The sequence below is a fragment of the Diabrotica undecimpunctata genome, chromosome 1 (assembly GCF_040954645.1).
Source record: "Diabrotica undecimpunctata isolate CICGRU chromosome 1, icDiaUnde3, whole genome shotgun sequence".
Lineage (NCBI taxonomy): Eukaryota > Metazoa > Arthropoda > Insecta > Coleoptera > Chrysomelidae > Diabrotica > Diabrotica undecimpunctata.
The window spans coordinates 123,604,937-123,629,597 of record NC_092803.1 but is presented as its reverse complement, the minus strand read 5'-3'; the positions used below and the strand labels follow the sequence as shown (position 1 = coordinate 123,629,597).

The following is a 24,661-nucleotide window of genomic DNA, read 5'->3' as shown; positions in this document are numbered from 1 at the left end:
GAATAGATGCCTTTGAGATGTATATATACAGGCGAATGTTGAGAATTCTATGGGTACTAAGAGTTACTAATGTTGAGGTACTTCGTCGCATGTGTAAACAAAAAGAATTACTAAGAATAATCAAAGAGAGGAAAATGCAATACTTGGGTCATGTGTTGAGAGGCGAAAGATATGAATTACTTCAAGTTATACTGGAAGGAAAAGTACAGGGCAAAAGATCAGTAGGAAGACGCCAGAACTCATGGCAAAGTTTTTTCGCATACCCAATATTTTTGTGAAATAAATAAAATACGTGGACACTTCGGTGACGAATAAGGTTCTTAAAAAAACTTCTCAAAAAATATCTTCTAGATCTTCTGTCAGTTTATTTGTCGATGCAGACAGTGTTATAATGACTGTAACTCCAATATCGATGGGAATCATTAGCAGTGGCTGGGTGTTATATAGATTACTCCGTAAGAAACAAGAAGAATACAGCTAGAACAATATTAAGCTCCATAGTATATAATTTTAATAATTGCACATCAATCCTGCAATCAAAGCACAAAATAAACTTAGCATTATTATTTTTCATGTGAGAACTGATGAAAGTAATATTGATATATATTTGCGTAAACGTATATGTCTACGTAAACGTTTTTAACTCCATATTTGTTCATATATTAAACTTTTTTTCACTGAGCATTACAAACTCCACAGAAATACCCAACAGTAACATTTTTGTATTGTAAAGTAAAAACGTTTAATTTAGTTTTGGCAACATTATTTTTAATTTCTATAAATACCATTCTAAGCTCTCTTTATTTTACATTCCAGCTGTGATCCAATTAGTATAACATTAAAGGAGACAATTATAAATGTATTTACTAAACAGGAAGGTTAACTAAGTATATCACAAGAAGCACCAACGTTTGCATTTCGAGTTGACAAAAATTCAAATCATACCAAACACTTTTCTTTGACTAATGAACCAAACGAAAATAAATTAGGATATCACGCAGTTGCCAACTTTTGCCGGTAACTCGATGTGGGATAAATCTTTTTCTATTATTTCGTCGTCTTCAATCCTAAAAAATATAAAAACTTGATTAAATATGTTATTAAACAATGCAGATTTTATGAATATATGGATACACTAGATTTTAGAGTCTTTACCGGGACCAGATACTGCCAATTCAAGTAACCGAACGGCTAAGTAACCGAAAAAAATATAAAACGCAATGTTTTGTCACCGGGAAACAGAAATATGTTTCTATACATCTATTTAGATACAAATAATTCTATAAAAAGAGAATGATACAAAATCTCTGATTAGTAATAACCCAGTTCTTCTTCTTGCGAAATATCGAAGACATTTGTTTTTTCATTTATTCATGGATACTCTTTTGACGTTTTCATCAAAATACTTTTCGCTTTTCCTTAACATTATTGCCTTTCGTACCCGGATTTACCTTACTAAGTCAATTATTTGTAAGATGTCCCACAAATTTCCTGTGCTGTCGTCCATGCTTCCCATGTAGCAAAATTTATAAAATTATTCCAATTTTTTTCCTTCTACAGTTATGTTAGCATTTGTATTTGTTCTATTCTTTTATTTATGTAAGTGTAGCCAACTTTGTGACTACTAATTCAATTTGGTTTTTTGTCTTGTTACGTCAGCCCTTGGCCTACGATTAAACCGGAGGTGGGCGTTCAATGACCCAGATATTCTAGAAGTAGGTTCACCGATGCTGCAGCTGTCAGCTCTCGATTGTTCCACGCTGTTGGATGTACCGGCACTCTGACTCGTCAAACAATCCATTCAAGGGAACTCCAAATAACGGTTCACTAAATATTTTTATATATATATATATATATATATATATATATATATATATATATATATATATATATATATATAGGTAAATTTTGATTGTAAGAACTTAATCTGAATAATAAACTTGTATTGTTAAATAATAAATAAATGTATATTATAAATTAAGTAGTTGCGTTTTAATATTAGTGTAAATGAATTAAATAGCGTTAAAAATAACTGTTAGAAGATACATAAACTAAAAACTGTAAATAATTTAAATAAAAATATTCCAGTTAAATTCCTATATCATCACCTTAGCTCATTATGCCTTTATCGGCGACATAAAATCAGCTCTGAAAATAATGCGGACTTTAAAACAACTGAAATTATTGTAAATATTTAGTTCGATTAGGTAAATATATTTTAATGGCATAAAGTTCTAACAGAAGAGTGAATGAATTTTTAACAGAAAAGTGTAAATATGAAATACAATTCAATGTCGGTAAATAGTTTTCTGCGGAGAGCGGCACCTCATTCCCTCCGCCAGCAGCCACTGTGTATTAAACTAATATTCAAATACAATGTTTTGTTTCTTTAGATATGTTAGATAATGATGACCAACAATAGCTTATGCAGACGATATTGCTGTCCTGCAAAGAAGTAAGTTTGAGAACACACTATGTGACAGATTACAAGTTGCTCTCAAAGTAATAGAAACATGGTGCAAGGAATACTCACTATCTATAAATCCTAAGAATTCGTAAATGGTCCTCTTCACCAGAAAAAGAAGAATCACGGGCTTAATACCCTCCAGGATTCTAAACTACAGTCTAAACTTTCCTGACAAGATGAAATACCTTGGTATTACCCTTGACAGGAAGTTAACGTGGAACTCCTACTTAGATAGTAAAGCTAAAAGAGCATATATTGCTCATTAGAAGTGTCAACGAAGGGTCGGACACACCTGGAGCCTTTCGCCCATCTACACTGCTGTCATTAGGCCAATGTTAACTTACGGAACTATTCCTTGAGTACCAAAAGTGCTACAGGCAACAGCGATCAACAAACTAGACCATATTCAGCGGATAGCTTACCTAAATATAATTGCCATGAAAACACCACCAACTACTTCAATGCAGTTGCTCATTGGCATTACCTCTCTAGACATATGTCAAAGAGGTGGCACTGGTGACAATGATGTGAAAACCTCGATGTAGGAATGGTACAACTGAGAACTGGTTTCTGGCGGGGAGAGCTGGTTGCGCTACCCCTGATATAGGCAGGCTGCGACTCAATTAAACCTAAGTTTGTTTTTAACAAACCCTACAAAATCGAAACAAGACAGTATAGGGAGTCAAACGTAGCAAATGCGTATTGCACATACACCCATGGCTCCAAAATGGAAGAAGGCTCAGGATGCAGGATATACTCCAGATCATTTGACAGTTGGTTTTTTAACTGGTCATTGTCAAGTAAGCAAACACCTCCACACACTGGGGCTAGTAGACCAACCTCTATACAGGAAGTGTGAGCGAGAAGACGAAACTAGAGCATGTCCTATGTGAATGCCCGGAGTTATCGTTAATACAGGAGATGTCCCCTGATGACGTCCACCTTCTTAGAAATGGCAGGGTGGACAGTGAGCTAAGGATGAAAACTCCCTGGGAGGATGCACAATGGGTCAATTGTGGCCCGAGAGCTGTGGGACTGAACCTCCCTACTCTACAGATACAGATTAAGACCAACCTTACTTAACGCCTGTATTAACACACCGTGTCTTACATTATCTTTTTGGTAATCGATAAAGCAAATAAAGACATCCCTCCTCTGGTCAAAGCATTTTAGCACCAATCCTCCTCCTCCTAAGTGCCTTCTCTGTTGAGGTTGGCGATCAATATGGCAAATTTCTCTCTATTCTGAGCTTGATGAATTAATTCATTTCCTTTTGTGTGGGTCCAATCTCGGATGTTTTGTAGCCAAGATTTTTTCTTTCGTCCTATGCCCCTTTTACCTTCAATCTTGCCTTCTAATATTACCTGGAGCTGCTCAAATTCCCTATGGCGCATTATGTGTCCTAGATATGACGTCTTTCTAATTTTAATAGTATTGACCAAATGAGGGCGTGTGTTCATTGCTCTCAGTACTTCTTCATTCGTAGTTCTGCTGCTGCAGCTTATTCTTAGCATTCGGCGGTACATCCACATTTCAAATGAATTTAATTTGTTGACGTCATGATTTGTGTTCTCAATCTTATTGAGACTGATAGCTTGGGGTTACAGAGCATTTTACGCATATTCATGAAACCAGATCTTGCTATTTCAATGCGTCTTCTAATTTCTTTTGAGTGGTCTAGTTGACTATTTAGTTCTCTGCCCAGGTATATGAAGCTTTGGGAATTCTGAAGCACCAATAACTGCGTGCAAACAAGTGCAAAAAAGAATGCTTTGAGTACGTGACTCATTCAGCTGATTAGGCAATTCACTGATCAGCATTCACTGAAAGTTGATATTAGCCAATCTAATGGTATTTTTCTGCACTTACGTTGTTGGGTTCTACAGCTTTATTATTTTTTAAACCTGTGATCACATATTCCACTTCTGATTTTAATATTGGTGGGCCAGTTCAATATGTATTTTCATTCGTAGTACCTAAGTTATGATCGTGACAGAAAACGTCTAGTATATACGTTTGCCAGAGTTCGCATAGTTCGTTGTGATCTGTGATGATCTTATTCTCTTTTGTTATTTCTCAGGATTATGTTTTTTAATATTCCATATTATTTTTATTTGAGCTATAAGGGGGTTATGCTTAATATGCAAAGACGTATGCCTTTATTGAGTTGATACTATTTTTATATCTAGTATTAATCTTCAAGTAGTACATTTGGTTTTATACGGTTTGATCTGCAGTATGTTTTGGTGATGTCCAGGTCTACAGTTTTCGATTTGGAAGATTAACAAACGTATGTATATGATTACCATGTCTAGCTCTTTACAAAATTGAATTAGACAGTTTCCTAATTCAATTTTGCCAATTTGATTTCGGTTAACATAGAAATAATAAATATATAACAGTGTAAACAAACTTTTTAAAGACTATTTACAAGAATGAATGGCCAATATCATTAGAAACGATCACAAAGCTCATACTTGAAAAAATTTGACAGTTAAATTCAACTTACGCTTTTTCTTGGCTATCCAAATGATGAACTAATTCGTCCCTCTTATTAACTATTTGAACTAATTCCTCTAGTAACACTTGTTCTCTGTTCCGTTGCTCTTCCGTTTTCCTCCAGTCTTCAATTGACGCTATTTTCTGCAATTCTTCATTAAGCATTTTATACCTTGTTTCAAGGTCCGCTTCTTTCTCCCTAAAACAAATAATTAATCGAGATTATTAATTTTGTGCCCATAAATTATTGACAGACATATATAAAGAGGTAAAATTTAAATATTGTTATCATTTTTAATAATGTCTCTAGACATCGGAAAATACACAAAATTAATAATACAAAATAAACTACGCAAATCGCAAAATTTGACTGCCATAAAACTCTGGACCAAATTGAAACCATTTTAGAAACTACCACTACTATTATATATTATTATAGCATCGTAATATACTCGGTGCGTTATCTAGATCTATGACCGTTTCTGTAAAACACGTTTTGTCGATGACTCACGATCCATAAAGTTACACGTTGCATCTATAGTCGGGCAATTTTCAATTAAAGGTGACTAATCTACAAATTGAACTAAACGGTAGTGGCAAAATCCATGTAAAATGTCAGCAGTAAATTCTTACCGGTGTCATTTTTATTGTGTATCCTTCGCCCATGTAAATATGTAAGAAAGTAAGATAGTCTCATAAAAATTTGCCCCCGTAACAATATAAATTGGTGCGATTCACGAGTGTATAGTGAGACAATTTCATTGAATAGTGTGAAACATCGGTAAACTTATCAATATTTTGCTGGTCTGTATATATTTACGTTCTTAGAAAGAATGGGAATGAGAGAAATTGGATATTTTAGTTTATTCGTTATACATTAAATATTTCTTGGGAATATATTTATTAAATAGACTTTATTATTAACTTTAAAATAGTTTTGAGGTAAGTAAAGTAAATTTGAGGCAAGTTAATTCTTTATATAGTATTAACCTATTAACGGCCGCTCAAAATACAAAGAGAAATTTGACAATTAATTTATTAGACTAGAATAAAAACGCATAAGTTAAGACTCATTTATAACCAAAAAGATTTTTTTTTTCGCATTTTCAAGGAAAACAGTACAATTTTTAGTAAAGTAACATATTGTATCTTAAATGTAAATTAAATTTTAAGGTGAAAATTTTCGAAACATTCGGGGTGTAATTGCATTCTACACCTTTTACATAAATAAATAGTATTACTTTTGCATATCCTACATTCTTGCACTATCGTCTCTTTTTGTAATGTGGCCAATATTGTCGAATCTGGTTTCAACTGGTAAAGCAAATTTAGATTGACGTCCATGTACTAAGTTTGACACTGATGTAGCGGTTTCTTCAGTATTATAAATTATAAATATAAATCTATGTCCTATGTCGGCTCATGCTTTCTTTTATAATGTGCACTTCTTTTCCTCATCCTTTGACCAATGCATATCAACTTGAAGCAGAGTATGTAAGAGAGATAATATACATATGCTAATAATTTTTTTTAAATCTATGTTATTCACTTCAAAATCGTGACGGTTATTCTGCGATGTATAAATATTTGTAAAATATAGAATGCTCTCAATTACTTTTTTATCAAAAAAGAGTGAAAAAACTTCAATATATAACTTGCCTCCATGGTTGGCTTTTAAATTTTCTAAATATCGATCAGACTGATGTTGAATTACTACTGAGCACGAAGGAATATCTGTTGTTAAAACTTGACACAAATTTGGATTTACTATTTTTGTCTGGTTTTTCTTTGCACGTTTTATCTGTGGTTCAGAGGAATATCATAATCAGAATCGTCAGAATTCCCAATCACTTGTATTTCATATGTACCTGCAATATCCGATTTTATTGATTCTTCACAAATAAGATTATCATCAATGCCTTCTACATCAGAAACTTTCTAATCTAATCCCGGTGGCAAATAAACCACATTAAGTGAGTCAGCATTTTCACAATCTGAGTCATCTTCTAACAAAGCTATTAACTCTTTCGTAGTTAGTGCCATCTTCATTTCATATTTCTAGAATTTACTGAAATAAACAAATGCACTACTATATACACGTATTCACATAATAATAGTTTAGCTTACTTCATTTTAATTTATATTAACTTCATACTATATTTTTATATTTATATAAACAAATAAACACAAGGAAACTTTAAATTAAGAAAAACAAATACAACGTTTACAGCACACAGCAATTCTATAAATAGAGAATGATGTGTAATGACGAGATTGTATGTTAAAATTTCAGATTGTTTAGTCTAATGAAAAAAATAAGTATTTTCCAAAGTTTTCTGTTTTTTGAAGTTCTGTATTAGGTACTCTCTAATAAGAATAAAATTTTACTTTAATTTGTTAGACAACTATAAGATACCTGTCAAAAGACACATGATAAATTAATAATTATATTGGTCTTAGATTTAATTTTCACGTAATTACTTATGTGTTTAAATAAATAATTAAATCAGTTCAAATCAAGTTAAAACGAAACAAATATAACGTTTATAGCAGACAGCAATTCTATAAATAGAGAATGAAATGCAACGACGAGATCGTATGTTAAAATTTCAAATTGTTTCGTCTAATGAAAAAATAAGATATTTTGCAAAGATTTTTGTTTTTTGAAGTACTCCATTAGGTACTCTATAATAACAATAAAATTTTACTTTATTTTGTTAGACAACTATAAGATACCTCTTAAAAGACACATGATAATTTAATAATTATATCGGTCTTAGATTTAATTGTTTCGTAATTACTTACGTGTTTAAATAAATAATTAAATTTTTTTTTGGTACGCCTCTGTAAAATTGATAAGTGGAATATGATTTCGTTGAAAAGTTATCGTTAAGGGCTTCGTTAAGTGCGATGTTGCCAAGTAATCACCTTCAATTCAAAATTATTTTAGTATAGAACAACAATAGTTTTACTGTGGAACTAACTATATATCTTAAGAAACATTGTTTATAGAAGAACATACCGTTAGTTTTTCTAGAAACCCGATTCAAATGATTATTAAGAATAAACACTATCACTTCTACTGATGTTCCAAGTTTTAAAAAATACTTACAAAATATTAAGTTGCATCTGCCGCCTGAGCAAAGCATTTTTCTTGTTAACAAACATAAACCATTTGGCCATTAGCGCTTCCTCTTCCTCGCCATTACTATCTCTCGATTCCATAACCGATCGTAGTTGTTTCTCCAAATTGGCAGCTTGTTCATCTATGGAGCGCTGTTCTCGTTCTAAGTCTTCCATTTCTTTGTCAATCCACGAATGAACATCTATACCCATCTTGAAATTAAAAAATATTTTATTCAGAGATATTATAATCTGGAATGGGAAAAAATACAATTTCTAAACTCTATATGGTTATAAAACGGTTAAAAACTGAAATGAGAGAGGTATTAAGAACAAGTATAGGGAAGATGGCACCAATTGGTGCTAAAATGAGAGAGCATAAGTTAAGATGGTTCCTACATTTCAACGTCCAGACAATGAGAAGTTAATCATCTTATACGACGAATTGCTGTTTTGCACGTTCTTGGGATGAGGGAGACCAAAGAAGACCTATGGAGACGCTTAGGTACGACATCTCAGGGATTGTATTGGTATGACCAAAGATAGAAACTTATAGAGAAATGTAATTAGGAAAGCCGACCCCGTATAGGGATAAAGGCAAAGAAAATAATGATTGAAAGTATGGACGAAATTTATTTAAACTAGATTTTAAAAACCAAAAAAGTAAGTTTGATCCATTCTGGCAGTCTTTTCACGAAAGAGATTCCATTCCTATAGATAAAAAAATAAGTTTATAAATTATTATAATGTGTTTGTGTAAATAACTTATCAGTTTTTTTATAACGAATATAGCACGAAGTATACGTATAATCGTATAGCACGATTAATAAGAGTACTTTAAATAGCTTGGCCGCTGATAAAATTAAATATAAAGGAGCTCACCAACTTTGAGCAGAGGGTAAACAACAAGTAATAAATCTTCTTAATGTGCCACACCCAAATTTGAAAATAGGCACCTCATCAGAGTAATAAATAAAAAGAAAAGTAGATATATAAAGAACAAAATATACACACTCCGAATCAAAACTAAACTAAAAACCAAATTTAAACAAAATTATTCTAAAAGAAGATTTAGAAATACTTTACCTCCTTTAATCCCAGTTCATCTGGTAACCTATCCGGAGTGATTCTCTCTCTACCATTTTCTATTGGACTAGATTTGACGGAAGGATCTTCACTATTATTTACATTATTTGAGTATACATTTCCATTCCTTTCTGACCCTTCAATTATAAAAGTATTGTTTAAGATATGGTGTTTATTTGTAATACTATTATAATAATACTGCGGATAAACAATAATATACAATAAATAATTGTAATTTAAAGGAAGTCAACATTTAAACGATTAAATACCTGTACTATTCTGGCGTTCAAATAACTTCTCGTTATCTAACTTTTTCACTTTTTCTTCGCTTTCCATGTAAGCTCTCATAGTCTCCGGACTTATTCTAATGATCTCTGTTGTTGAACCGGAACCCCTTCTGGCATCGGCAATAAGCTTCTTCGCCCTTTCGCGAAGAAGTGCCTGCCTGTCTTCTTCAGACTAAAAAAATTTAAAATATATATAAGGTACTTGTTACAATACTTTATTAAACTATGAAAGAGTGACTAACCATTAGGCCAGTCGAACATATTAATTTGAAACACATTTTTAATAGTACCTACATATCATGATAAAGAAGTCAATTTCATGGCACACTGATACAATAAAGGCCAAAACAGGTGAAATTATACATTCATTTAAATACTTATTTTAATCAAGATTATTTTAAATTTTGTGAAAATTTATTAACAAGTAATAGTTTCTTGAATATATATCTGAATATATATTATATTATAAATATATATTAAAAAAAACTAGAAAAAAAAACGTTCGCAGCATACCATCCTCAAACTGTTTTCCACTGACGGGTATATAGCGATATATTACCGATACCGGTAGATATATTAGCGATAGTTTTTTATACAACCAAAAAATTTACAAAAAATATTTCGTTTTTGTAACCATTTTACAAAATCCCATTTGTTTCCAGATGTTCGTGTTTCGAGAATGTTTCGTTTAAAAATGGTTTGCGCCCAAGTGTTTCATGTGTTCGTTCTTATTAAAATATTTGTCATTTTCCTATTTTTACATAAACATTTCTTCCATTGTGCATAAATACTTTTCCCTCTCACAATTCATTTGCCGTTTATCTTAATTGATAACTAATTTATCGAACACGATACAGTATAGTATTTTTATGTAAAATGTAGGACACAAAATCTGAAAGCACAATTTTTGTCATCGTTCGTAGTAGAACCACTACTTTTTTCTTATAGGGTGTTTTCCTACTTCATATTTGCACGTGGATTACCAGTAATATTTCTATGTTGTTAACCGATGTTTTTCGGTTGAATTAGTGTTTATAGAAATCTGTTATAAATATTTTTTTTATTTTTATATACCAGTAATATTTCCTTTGTCAAGTTAAAAAAAATTAATGCTAGTGAATTATAAAATGTTTAAATTGATAATATTTTATTTGTCTTGCAAACGCAAGGAATGAAACACATGGTACATTAAAAAAAGCTTCGAAAATTTTTCATGTCAGAACTATGAAACATTGCATAAGCACTGATGAATAAATCTTAACTAATGAAATATCTAAGGACAATATCAAGTGATTTAATAACAATACCGTATATATATATATATATATATATATATATATATATATATATATATATATATATATATATATATATATATGTATACTCACTGAATGCTGTAAAAAGTGTCATAAACATGAATACCTTTGTTTACATTATTGTTATAATACGAAGTACACGATTTTTTACGAAGTGACGTTGTGTTTGCAAATTTTGTTCTTGTTTGTAGTCGCGAAAATTCGAAAAACCGAACATCACTTTTCAGGTAAGTCATTTTTGCCAGTTTTATAAATATTAGGTTGTGTTGATGGTCAGTGAAAGCATTTAGTTTATTTAATAGATAAATTATTATACAGTCAGCAATTGTTTTATTAATTTTTTTGTTTTTTGTTATTAAAATTATTTAAATCTAATTTATCCAACTAGGCTTTTTTTTACAGATTTCCTTTTGACAAAGAAAATAAACTCATTATAAAATAAACAAGCATGCCAGTATTTTAGTAAACATATAGGTACCTTCAAGCAGGTCTTTATGACACCCGATAATATATCGAGTATAGAAGGCTGCCTGGTCTATTTATTATACGTCATTGTTTAATAACTTAGTTAGGGCCAGGGCTCGGCTGGCTCTGGGTTTTTACATTCAACCATGCGTCTTTCCAACTAATATTATATTTTTTATTTTTGATGGTTCAGAATATATTTATATCTTTTTGTTGTAACAATTAATTTGCAATATTTTTTAATATATTCAACATTGTCTATTGCAAACCTTTAGCATTCAACATTTTGTCTGATAAAAAGTTATAACGTACAGGAAAGGCATTATACTATCTACAACAGTATTTTAGTATTTTATTTTCTTTCATCTGGTATATTCGTTTTCTATATTTCACCTTATTTTATTTTCCTATTACAAGAACAGTCCCAAATTCGCTCCGAAATGAGAGTGGAGAGGCAAAATTAAGCGTATTCTGAAGCTCAAGGATGTAACAGAATCAAGATTAATAATAAAACAAAACATACCAGCACAACACTGTTTTTTAATCTCGACAAAATATCGTCAACTTATATGTTTACCAGCTGATTAACAGCTTCGTCAGATAAAAAAATTTTAAACTAATTATTTACGCGTGCAAACAATTTGTAATACTTCCATAATATTTATTGCTGACGCTTCTACCAACCCAATTACGATAAGCATTGAGTTCTGCACTCAACATACAGGGTGGCACCTTCGAGGAAGAGAACAGGAGATCTAGCGATAAGCGACCTTCTTAAAACTTTATGGTCATTGATGATCATTTCTTTTATTTCTTCAGCTTCCCTCTGGTCATTGTCGAGGAAATATAATACGTCATAGACGTGACAAAAACGTGAAAACAGAGAGAGAAGAGATTTAGAAAACGAGATCAAGCGATAAGAGACCACTTCTTACAACCCTCTGGTCATTGTAGATCACTTCTTCGGGAAATAAGAAGAGATCTAGAGATAAGAGACCACTTTTTATAACCCCCTGGTCTAGTGTTGTATGTTAAAAAAAATGCCTTGATGGGCCCCTAGGCGAGAAGAGAGTGACCCTGTTTACCTGTTTATTGTTTTGTATATTTATTTTAATATAAACTCAGACAACCTTTTCTACCATGTTGAGTATGGCTGAATGACTAAAAGTCTATGCCAAAAAAAAAACATTTATAGTTCAACCAACTAAGAAAATTGCCAACTTATAGAAGACCACAAGGGTAACAAATCTAAAACCCAACAATTTTTTGGATAAATACATAAATAAACAGGTAAACAGGGTCACTCTCTTCTCGCCTAGGGGCCCATCAAGGCATTTTTTTTAACATACAACACTAGACCAGGGGGTTATAAAAGGTGTATATATATATATATATATATATATATATATATATAAGAATAAGAAAAAAGAAGTACTTGTGACTCGTTTGGAACAAATATATAACTGTTTTGGATGGGTTGGAGTCAATAATAGGGCTATTGGTTAACTATTTTTTTATTCTCGAGCTTTCAATTGTGTTTACAATTATTATCAAGAGCTAAAAAACAAAATACTTACAAGGTTGAACTAAAAAGAAAAAACAATTTTTGTTAACTTACCAAATAAAAATTAGTTTGGTAAGTAAAAATCACTGCTTACATGTTCAAAATATTTAATACAAAAATGTTTTTATCTAATAAATGTTTCTCTGAAAAAAAAAAAAAAAAAAAAAAAAAAAAAAAAAAAAAAAAAAAAAAAAAAAAAAAAAAAAAAAAAATTATTAGATAAAAACATTTTTGTATTAAATATTTTGAACATGTAAACAGTGATTTTTACTTACCAAACTAATTTTTATTTGGTAAGTTAACAAAAATTGTTTTTTCTTTTTAGTTCAACCTTGTAAGTATTTTGTTTTTTAGCTCTTGATAATAATTGTAAACACAATTGAAAGCTCGAGAATAAAAAAATAGTTAACCAATAGCCCTATTATTGACTCCAACCCATCCAAAACAGTTATATATATATATATATATATATATATATATATATATATATATATATATATATATATATATATATATATATATATATATATATATATATATATATATATATATATATATATATATATATATATATAGGTCAGGAAGGGACAAGTTGTAAAAATAGTGTAACGGAATATAGAACTAGTTTTGTCCGGAATAAAACCAGCTTAACGTATGTCAATCATTTGATTCTAAATGGATTTGGTCCCGGCTACGTAAGCAGTGGTTAACACTAAAACCTGAGCCAGGTTACAGTAATGGAAGATGTACAATATGGCTACAGTACAACCGGTTATAACAAGAAACGGCTTTCGAAGAAAAAAATACAAATAGTTTTAAAAAGTACAAATTTAATTTTTAACGAACAGTAAATATTCCATCAGGGAGTATTCGTTTTAAAATGTCTCTTCTGAGGATGCTATTGTACAAGGAAACATGTCAAGTTGATGATAATCTGAAGAAGTTAAAACAGTGTTGTGTTTTATGTTTTGTTTTATTATTGAACCTGAGTATCCATCAACAAAATTTGCAACCAAAGACCAAAAAGGTTAGTCGTAGATAAACGTTGTTCTTGTTTTAAGCACAATGTTTGGATAATAAAATCTGACCTTGTTTTTACTTTGCATCTCTGACAAAATTAATAATAATATTGCTATTTAACTTAAATTTTCTGTTTCTTTTAGTTGAATTTCAATTGTAGGCAGAGGATAATAAGTTTCAATTGTCTGATTGACTGATGTCCAAAATGGAAAGTCAAGAAACGAAATGATATTACGACTAAGTAATAAATTTGAAAATATAACATAAAACAAACAGAAAGCAACAATTTTCAGTATTTTATTTATAAGAAAGAAAATGTCTTGCACCTTTATGTACAGAGTAGTTATCATTAACTATGAAATATATATTGGTACGTACCTTTGACGGTGAGGTTGGATTCGATCCCTCCTTCTTCACCTGTTCCAGCAACGCCCGCGCCCTTTCTCTTTGCTCCGAATGTCTCATAAGAATTTGCTGCAGACGCGTGAAAAAACTTTTAATTGCAAACCAAACCTTCACAATCAAATGTACAAAACACAATTAAAAAATGTACTTAAAATATTAGAAATGACCTCCGAAAAATGAAGTAATGCAAACAAAATGTGACGCATAAATATTCAAGTATGAATCGAACTGAACCAAACGTGTGTTAGATAAGGATAACTTTAAGAGGATTTTAAGTTATTCTTTATAATAGAGTATGTTATTAGAGAATATTCTAATTTAAGTGTTTTTCCTGTTAAATCCTGACGATATTAGAAAGTAGGTATGCTCATCTATAAACAAAAATTTGTTGATTGATGCTGGATTCAATGAAATATGTAATGATGACAGAAAAGCCATTCCAAATAAATCTTTTCAGACTAACAAAAATGAACTATCTTTCTGAAGATTAAACAAAATAATCAAATTATCTGGATGTAATATACCACTGAAATGTAATATAAATGGTGTGTACTACAAATAGTACACACAATTTAGGAAATGAAAGAGAATTACTTGAGTTGCGAGGACAAGTTATCGAAGAGTATAAGTAAACTTTGTATTTGATAGAAAAATGATGAATGTAGTTTAGGTCCATCTATGGTTAAAAGATTCTTTTTTCTATGATTAATTGGTACATATGCACAAGCATACCTATAGAGAAGAGATTAAGTAACGATGCTTGCAGTGCTCGTAGGGGGAAATTCAAAAAGGTACACGGGGATAAAAGAAAGACAGTTAAGATTTGATTTCACGTATAGTGCCTCTCTATATTCGCTTATACGTATTTCATCCTAACAGAACTCATCAGAGCGACTGTTACAGAAGCTCTGAACGTGAAAACAAATCTTTCCCGTGGAAAAAAAGGAACAATAAAATGGCTTCAGTATGGACGCTATAGCGACATCTGATAATAAATCACGAAACTAGAAATCCAAAGATTTCTATTCACGAAATCAAAATCCAGATTTTTGCTTTAATCTGTGCCTCCTAAGAATTGTAAGGCAAAACAGACGATGCTAAAAGATGTAAAGGAGATATACGGAGATATTTATGAAGGATGCGATTTTGGGAGAGGAAATAAAGCTGTTTCTATTAGCATTGTAATTACGAGACGAGAAATCCAACTCACTATTTGGAGAAATTTCACATGGGAAAAAATCACCGATAAAAGTAAAAAAAAAAGTGAAAATTTCGCTGAAAAGCTCGAAAGCGGATGATCATAAGTCGTAGACAATCTGTCGATCGTGTTTGATTCATAGCGCTCAAGTTTTCATGAAAAGTTTACTGAAAGCCAGCCAAAGGTAAGTCATGATTGGTTTTATTCTGGTATCCTTTCTGTTTAGTGGCACGCCAGTAGTATTCATATATTACGCTAACACAGGCTTAACCCTCCCTTCTGTCAAATCTGTTTAGTATCACGGTGCTAAGAATAATTCGTTTATTAAGCCAACAAAGCCTCTCCAACTGTCTCTTAAACTCTCTGTTGATAAGAAGTACTCTTATATTATACAAGCTAGCGAAAAGCTCATTAGTACCTTGCCGCTAAAAGATTCTTATCAAATCTTTATCACACTAGTTTTCTGAGAGTTTCGCCGAAGCTGCTAAAATCATAGTTAAGCAGAACAGTTAGGACTTAAAGAATATTTTTAGTTAGCTAAACGCAATTTTGTTTTCATTGCAGTAAAAGTTAAGTTGTATAAGTAACGTAAGCGGTTGTCAAACATTAGCAGTTTACAGGTAACAAAAAAAATTGACCACAACTTTTTCTTATTATTGTTAGACTTCTTAATTATATATAGAGACTTCTTCTTCTTCTAGTACCGACTTCATTAATGAAGGAACTATTGCAAATTCGTCTCTATCTGCTGCAGGATATTTGTCGTCTACCAGTTTCCCTTCGATTTTATCCTTCATAATCAGCTACAACAACCAGTACTTCTCATTTTTCTAAGTATGTGCCCCAAATATGCTATCTTTCTCCTTTTAATCGGGGTCAAAAGTTCTCTATCTCTTTCCATTCTGTGCAAAACAATTTCGTTTGCAATATGGTCGGTCCGTGGTATTTTCACTTCTAAAAAGCCGCATCTCAAAAGTTTACAGCTTTCTCATTAGTCAACATTAACAGTCCAAGCTTCGACACCGTAAAGAAGAATAGAGTGGATATAACATTTTATCATACGATATAGGATTTGCAGATTGAGACTCTCGTTACTTAGAAATTGCCTCATCTCCAAACGGTTGCTCTTGATAGCTCTATTCTTCATCAAATTTCTCATTTCAGATTTAGATCTTCAGTATTCGAGACTCTCTAAGTACTTCATTTTGTCCACTTATTCAATATTTTCATTTTTCATCTGGATTCTTGTTATGACTTTAACCCTCTTACTGTTAACCAAGGTTTTTGTTTTCTTTATGTTTATTGTTAAACCAAACTATTCCCCAGTATCACAAATTGTGTTTACTAGCGTCTGCAGAGGTTTCTCACTTTAAGCGATAATGACTGTATCAGCGGTATAACGAATGTTATTTATATTTTCACCATTTATCCTGATTCCTTCTGTACAATTCTTAAGTGAATATCTAAATACTCTTCGGAGTATATATTAAATAGTAATTGTGAAAGTACACAGCCTTGTCACATACATCTACTTATCTGTTGCGCATAGGTGCTATTTCCGTCTATGTTACCACATCCTGTTGGTTCCAATAGAGACTATGACTCAATAATTTTAGAGATTAAATATTTAATTTTAAACTGGATTTTCACTTAAAATGAAATTTATACTTCGATTTAGTTATTCTTTACTCAGCCGCAGGAAACAAATACAATAATCTCCTTGCTACCTAGTAAAAACTAATACATGTTTTACTTCTGCATCCAGTCTACTGTATATTTCTTGTTGTCGTTATATTAGACCGCGTAGACCGTTCTTGGCTGATCTTATCTTACAGTAACACGTAATTCTGATGTTGACGTAGTTCGTCAACGTAGTTTCTCTCTATCCATTCCTGTCACATGCTGATCCCACTTCCGTCTTCGCTGTCTTCACTCATTATACAATACTCTGGATGTTATAGAGAATTCTTATTTCGATACTTGGTGTTCTATTTCAGCACTCTACTGCTTTCCCAGCTATTGATCTTAAGGTTTTCATTTCATGACATCTTGATACATAACTCGTTTTATTTGCTTGTTTTCTTACACTTACAATTTAAGATTTCCGTAGCTGGATATTTCTTGTCTAAGAATCTTGCAACTTGTTCTACCATTTCGTTCGTAATTTTTATTTTGCATAGTTTGGGCTCCCTTGTCACCACTAGATGTGATAATGTATTCTGCTGGAACAGTTTTTCTTCTTTTAAGTAATTTTAACATATCTTCCAGCCTAACGAAATCAAAGACTTGTAGTGGTTAGGAGTGATCGGTCGGACCGGTGACTCGATGTGATTTGGAGACAGGCCGTGAAGTACTGCCCTATGCTTTCCATGTTACAGGACAGTATGGTCCCTCACTTTGGAGTTTACACCCTCCTTCATGGTTCACTTTTCTTCGGAGTCGGAGTTGGCTCGGCAGGTTTACAGATAAGTTCAGAATAGACGAGCATCAGACGTTGAACTATACGGACGTAGGATCGGACTTTTATTGAGTCAGACTTTCAGTTTCTATGCATCAGTCTTTCAGGCTGAGATTATTGCGATTTTACTCTGTCCCCAGAAGATAGTTGATAGGAAAGAAAAGATAGTAGCTGCAAAGCAAAAAGCTGCCACTGCATTAATCAACAAAGTAAAAGTGATATGGGTACACTCAGATGTAGAGGAGAACGAGCGAGCCGATGTCCTTGCAATACGAGGCTCGTCTGCTCTACCTCTGGGAAAATGTAGGAAATAAAGATTTTCAAAATGATTATGTCACAAGGAATAGAAGAGGGGGCATAGGTTGACAAAATTAAGGCAAAAATTATTATATCATTTAAAATAATCCATTACGGCCAATGTAAAAAATACACCCAGTTGATGGTGATGGTTTGAAACTAATTGTTGGAAGCTAAACACTACAGCTAGGGAGGTTGAGCATTTGAATACTAGCTACAAGGAATTTTATTAGAATAAAATCAAACAACCAAAAACATGCCAGAAAATAAAAATATATAAGAGCTATATATACTTACAGGATTCGGTTTTGGCAAGTCCGAAAATACATCATCTTTTTTCTCACTGTCTTTGTTTTCCTTACTATCACTTACATCTAATTTATGATTAATATCACCATTCATTTCTGTACACTTGTTATCTGCAACATTATTATCAGCTGGAGGACTTTCCTCATCGTCCGAACCGAACGGATCTGTTAATTCCCTTCTGGTCATAAGTATTGGTTTCTTTACTTCTTGCTTCTTTTCTTCTTTTTTTATAGATTCCTGTTTATCTTTACCCGGAGAAGGAATTACCTATATAAACAATAAAAATCATCAATGATTTGAACTACCAAAATCAGCGTGGTTGCAGACTGGATATAAAAAAAGTTGATTTTCATTTTATCTGAAGATTATTCATTTAATTTCAATACAATAATAAGTATTGGGGTTAATCTGATGGAAAAAATGAAAAGGTATAATTATCTAGAGGTGCCAATAACTGCATTTAACGACTATACTGTTAACATTAAAGCAAGAATAGAGAAAGCACGACGGGCATTCGTTACAATAAAGATAATTTTATCCAGTAAAGCTTGCCTATATATCTAAAAAGGCGTTTAATTATGTTACATGCTGAGTATACTTTATTATGGTGTCAAAACATGGACACCAAACGTAGTAGCCATACAAAAAATGAACTTTTTTGAAATGTGGGAGTACAGACGAATTCTGAGAATAGCATTGGTTAACAGAGGTACCAATAACGAAATATTGAAACGAATGAAAAAAGAACTATAAATGATGATAGTATACAGAAAACTGTCAAAACTTGCATTTTAAATTCCGTTCTGTGTGAAGTTTTAATTTACGTATTTCAAATTTCATCCGGTACAGTTTGTAGATCCACAGTGGAAATAACTGCTTCAAGTCGAATCCTTCATAAAGACATAGGTTTTGGATCATCCATATAGATCTTTCATGGACGTATAATATACGTCTTACAAATGACCCCAAGCGTCATTTCAAAATTCAAATATGTGCTCATAACCTGTGTTTTATATAGAATTATATAGAAATAGGATTATAAAGAAAGGAGTTTTTCAGCCTACAAAAACATTTTAAGTGATAGAAGACACAATTTACAATGGAACATTTAAACCAAAATTTGCTTCTTTTTGCTTCTTTTTACCAAAGTTGAATTTATGATCTGTATTTTATTATTATATTTTATGATTTTGTTTTTTCTATAATTTGTTTTTATTCCATTAACTAGATTTTTATAAAGAAAGCCTATTTCATTCCTTTGTCAAGTGAAACTATACTTTATAAGCGCTTATATTGTTTTAACTTTTTTTGTGATTTTTAATCAGGACTCTACTAACACAATCATAAAGTCAATACTTATATACCAACCTTATTTATTATATTTTTGACGTCTTTCACAATGGTTGGTGACTTCTCCTTAGGCTCCTTCACAGGTTCCGGTTCATTAGTTATTTTAAGAGGTAACCTAAGTTTCGAGGCATCTCCTTTAGGCTCGTTTCTATTGGCAAGATTCATTTCTATCTCTGTTTGATTGTCTTGTTTTTTGTTTTGTTTGGATTTCCGTAAATTCATGATTTCTTGACCGAATACCTGTTTAGTAATATCAGTATCTTTGTCAGTATTGAATTTTCCTATGACGTAGTTCGTTTCTTCTGCAGTTTTTCCAATCTGCTGAACTTCTAGCTGGTGACCGGTGAAGTGCGCCCGAAGTTGGTGGAGGTAGGTCATCACTGCCAACTTATCAGGAACTAAAAATTATTACAGTTTAATTACCGAACATATCTAAAAAGTGCACAAACTATGTAACTGAGAAACACAAAAATAAAGTTTCACAAAGAATGCTTATTATAACACAACTTAAAACTTTTTGCAAGAAGTATTATCTTAATCTTTTTTTTTGTCTACTGTTCTATTGAAATTTACACTCATTACAAATCAACGATATCTGCTGGTAAAAAGTAATATCAAACAAAGATAGTCTCTGAATTTTACATTGTTGAACCTGATAATGCATAAGGTTTGGGACTGGACACAGATTAAAGAATCAAAAATTAATAAATAAAGCACCGACGATGCCGTTATTAACGCACAAAATGAACATGATCTTCAACGATTGCTAAATTATAACTCCAGAATAACCAGAAAGATCTAAAAATAATAAAATAAAATAAGCGAAAACACAATGTAACACCACATTTAAAGAACCAACTACGGTCCTTGGTGGGCCTTTTTAAGTGCCCTATGTCTTTCTATATATTGCATTCTATAACAACAATAGGGTCTTCCTTCTTTATTCTACAAAATAGTTGCGTTGTTCCTGTAGTGATATTTTTTCAAGTTAATTTTTACTTTTTACTAGCCAAATTAATGAAGGTTTTCCATAAAACGTTTCCAATGGTGTTATGATTGTTAATTGGATTATAAATGCTGTGAAGGCATTGTGACTTTAAATAAATTACTGTAACGTTTAGAATTTAAACACCAAAGATGTGATATTTTTATCTACAATTATTAAAACAGTTAAAAATTTGGTAAAACAGGTAATCGCCTGAGAGGATACAGGATCGTACTCCAATTGAGTAGAGCGTACGAATACCTTGTCTTAGGACACTATACTTTCCAAATTTATTATTATTATTAAGTTTATTTAACTTTATTTAATTTTAAATCTATTATTTAAAATTTTCAAATACAGAAATCAGTATGAAACTCCGCGCTAGTCTACAGTACCACCTACTATTAAACTTTTTTATTCAGATTTTTACTGTCAAGTAATTTCTTTTTAAACTGTACCATACGTTTTTCCATCAAAGTAGTAGTCAAAATTAGTACAAGAAGTCAAACAAGAAGGGGCAATGGAAACTTCCTCCAAGCAGATCTTCACAGCTTATAAAAAATTAGAAACGATAGCAGGGATCATAATATATTAAGGATGTCAAGTAACCGAAATTAATTATACAGTTTGATATATAAACGTATCTCCGCAAATGCTTAGTTTTCCGAGATACGGGGTGTTAAAATTTTTCTTACAAACTGACGAAATTTGGTGGGTCTTAAGAGGGCATTTTTCGATATACAATTAAAAATTTTATATTCATCATTAGCGCGAATACGGGTAGTGGTCTATATTGTTTTAAAGAAGAACCAAAAAAAGTGGTAAGTCACTAACATGTTTCAAATAAAAAATCATTTTTAAATTCTTCGTTCAATTTGTGACATGCAGATATTACCGCAGAATGTTACGAATATCATGGACACATCATATCACAAATGAAGGTTCTTGCAAAGGATAGGTCAACAACAACTACTATTAAACTCATTATTAAAGGGAAAACAAAGAAAATTGTCATACTTTGGTCACATAACGCAAAGCGAAAAATACCATATTCTTCAACTTATTACGCAAGGCAAAGTGAAAAGCGGACCAGGCAGATTATGTATTTCGTGACTTACGAACTTGAGACAGCGGACCGGAAAAACTTCGTTGGAATTATTTAGGGAAACCGTAAATAAGGTTTTGTGGGCTAGGGTGATAGCCAACGTCTAATAAGGATAGGGCAATGCAAGAAGAATATATTAATAATGTGGATATTAATAATGTCAAGTGGAGTTATTTATGTGTTTTTCCTAATTTTACTTTTGACATGATCTGACGGTATGAAAGCTAACTTAGACCACATAAATAATCAGAATGCCCACTCTGCTTGTCAAGATAAGTACGCGCATCTCGTTCGTGTAGACGGAATCACTCATGTTTTAAACGGAACCAGTGCTGTTCAGTGACATTCTATCTGGTGTGCATAGAAAAATTAACCTGGTTTAATTTATATACGGCAACTAATATGCACTATTTTATTCGTACTTTTAGTTGAAGAATAGATTCAATTATTTCAAATTAACTAAATTATTAATCTCTAAAAATTTAAATTACAGTTCTGTCGTAGCTTGTCACAAATTTATCAATCCGAGTCTATGTTTCCGTTTAAAATATGGCGATATGGCTGTGCCACAAGTTTGATGACTGTTAAAAGCACAGATCACAAACTGGAGGGAAAACTGTAAACATTTTCTGGTTAAAACTAACTATGACAGACCCCTTAAGGTAAACAGTGACAGATGTCACTGTTTACCTTAAGGATTGATTGATTTTATAAATTAGATATAAATAAAACTTAAATTACTTGGGAAAATTATTTTGATTAATTAGAGTACAATAAAGTAAAATAATTAAACAACACAGTACATTTTAAGACGGTACTGTTCTGAAGAATACTATATGCGTGATCACCAGCTGTGTACCTTAAGATGGGTACAATCGTTGTACAATGTAGATGTACATATGCGAGCCGAACTGTTCGCGAACTGCTCGTGAGCTGTTCGTTGAAAATATGTTTATGTTCGACTATCCAATACCCTAAGTATATAATAACAAACAGAGAATTAATTTACTTCGTTATTCTAAATATTTCGATATTTTTTTACATTATCTGTTATTAATTTCTCTCTTTACTTTTGAATAAGCCGCGCTCGTTCAGCAATTTTGTTTAACCGAATGATCTCATCGCACACTTAGCAGAAACAATTTATAGTCTCGAACACCGTTCAAATTTAACTGCGAACATTCTTTGTGTTCGTCCCAAAAACCGACAGGCTGTGGTTCCTGACGAGCAACGAACGAACAGCTCTCAAGCGGTTCGTCCCGTCGTACAAATAGACGAATATAGCGTTCACAAACGGTTCGCGAACAATTCTGCTCGCATATGTGTATCCACCTTTACATACATATATGTTTAGTCCAAAAGATCAAGAAATTTAAGAAAGCCTATTATTCGTGTCAGTCGCAAAAACATACTAATAGGCTATATCTTAACATTTTAAGATGCCACTATCCTTAATATTATGTTTATATGGGATTAAGCGACAACTGATTGTAATGCAAATTACATTATAATTGTTATTTGACGTTTCGATTTCCAGTCCGGAAATCTTTTTCAAAAAAGATTATTTTAAACTAGTGTGATGTTTTTATAACCAAGTTGTTTGGCGGTTGTTGTTTTCCAACAATTTGAAAACAACACACAATACATAAACACATAATAAATAAACACACAAAACAATCAGAATTTGATATAATCCTGAGACTACAAACATCACCCTCAGAATTGTCAACAATAACCTATGGCTATATGTCTGAAAGATCGAGGCCAAATACGTCAATTTATTGGAGACCAATAAACGCCAAACAACTTGAATTTTTTGAAAACAATTTGCGGAGTGGAAATCAAAACGTTAAATAAAAATTATAAAATTTCATTTTCATACAATCAATTATGATTGACAACAGTTTCAAAACCTTTTAGCCAATGTTTTTATTAGGAAAGTTTTCCACATTGTTGCCCCATTAGCCTTAAAATATTGGAAATGCGAACTGCATATTGAACGTTTTCTTATATATTTTGTATCTGCACAGTATCACTTTAAAGTTAGCTATTTCAAAAAGGTTTTTATATTACCTGCCAGCATGTGCATATCTGTTGGTTCGATAACTCTCGGTATACCCAATCTATCTCCTGCATCAAACGCCTTTTTGCAATTTCCTTTGACATCGTGCGGAGATAAGGAGTTGAATTCACTAAAATAGTAAATAAAAATAAACTTGTCATAATTATACTGCGAACCTTGCTTACATTAGATCAGGTTCAAAGTGATGTATAAGAGCACAAAATGCCATTCCATTTCTCCAGCTCGTAGTCAAATTGGTAACTTTCACACCATTATAATTTTTCGTCATTTCCTTACACCATTCTAATAAATCTTGACCTAAAATAGATTGTTTTATAAATTAATGGTTTAAAAATTTTGCAAACATGGAATTTCATTTAAATAAATTTAGGGGTATACTCCTATTTAGTTTACCATAGATTAAACAGAATCGAAGCAATTGATTTGATACAGCAAATGGATAATTAACCTCAAACAAAAAGGGTTTAATGAGCATACTTCAACTCTTTGCGATGACTATATTAAAATTTAAGAAAAAACATAATAAAATCTCTTCTTCTATCCTTCATTCCAGGGTTTAATTATTTATTGCCTGTTTGGACATCAAACTTCGCTCTATTTCTCAAGGGGCGTCTTACACCTCTTTTTCCTTTCGGTTTGTAATT

The 24,661-nt window shown here is 31.8% G+C and overlaps 1 protein-coding gene across 4 annotated transcripts in view; it reads right to left on the bottom strand.

Moving 5' to 3' along the window:
• Positions 1-246: 246 nt before the first annotated feature.
• Positions 247-24,661, bottom strand: part of LOC140431516 (EH domain-binding protein 1-like) — a 95,367-nt gene continuing 70,952 nt past the window's right edge. For 2 of the 4 annotated variants that reach the window (XM_072519424.1, XM_072519430.1), the window contains 10 exons: positions 24,182-24,314; positions 24,008-24,126; positions 19,863-20,242; positions 18,483-18,761; positions 14,206-14,340; positions 9,445-9,634; positions 9,176-9,312; positions 8,079-8,302; positions 4,977-5,165; positions 247-1,067 (listed from right to left, as the gene is read on the bottom strand). In XM_072519424.1, coding sequence (XP_072375525.1) covers positions 986-1,067; positions 4,977-5,165; positions 8,079-8,302; positions 9,176-9,312; positions 9,445-9,634; positions 14,206-14,340; positions 18,483-18,761; positions 19,863-20,242; positions 24,008-24,126; positions 24,182-24,314 — 1,868 coding nt within the window. In that variant the 3' untranslated portion in view covers positions 247-985. The remainder of the gene's footprint in view (positions 1,068-4,976; positions 5,166-8,078; positions 8,303-9,175; positions 9,313-9,444; positions 9,635-14,205; positions 14,341-18,482; positions 18,762-19,862; positions 20,243-24,007; positions 24,127-24,181; positions 24,315-24,661) is intronic. The other 2 variants (XM_072519434.1, XM_072519439.1) reach the window with 2 other exon arrangements.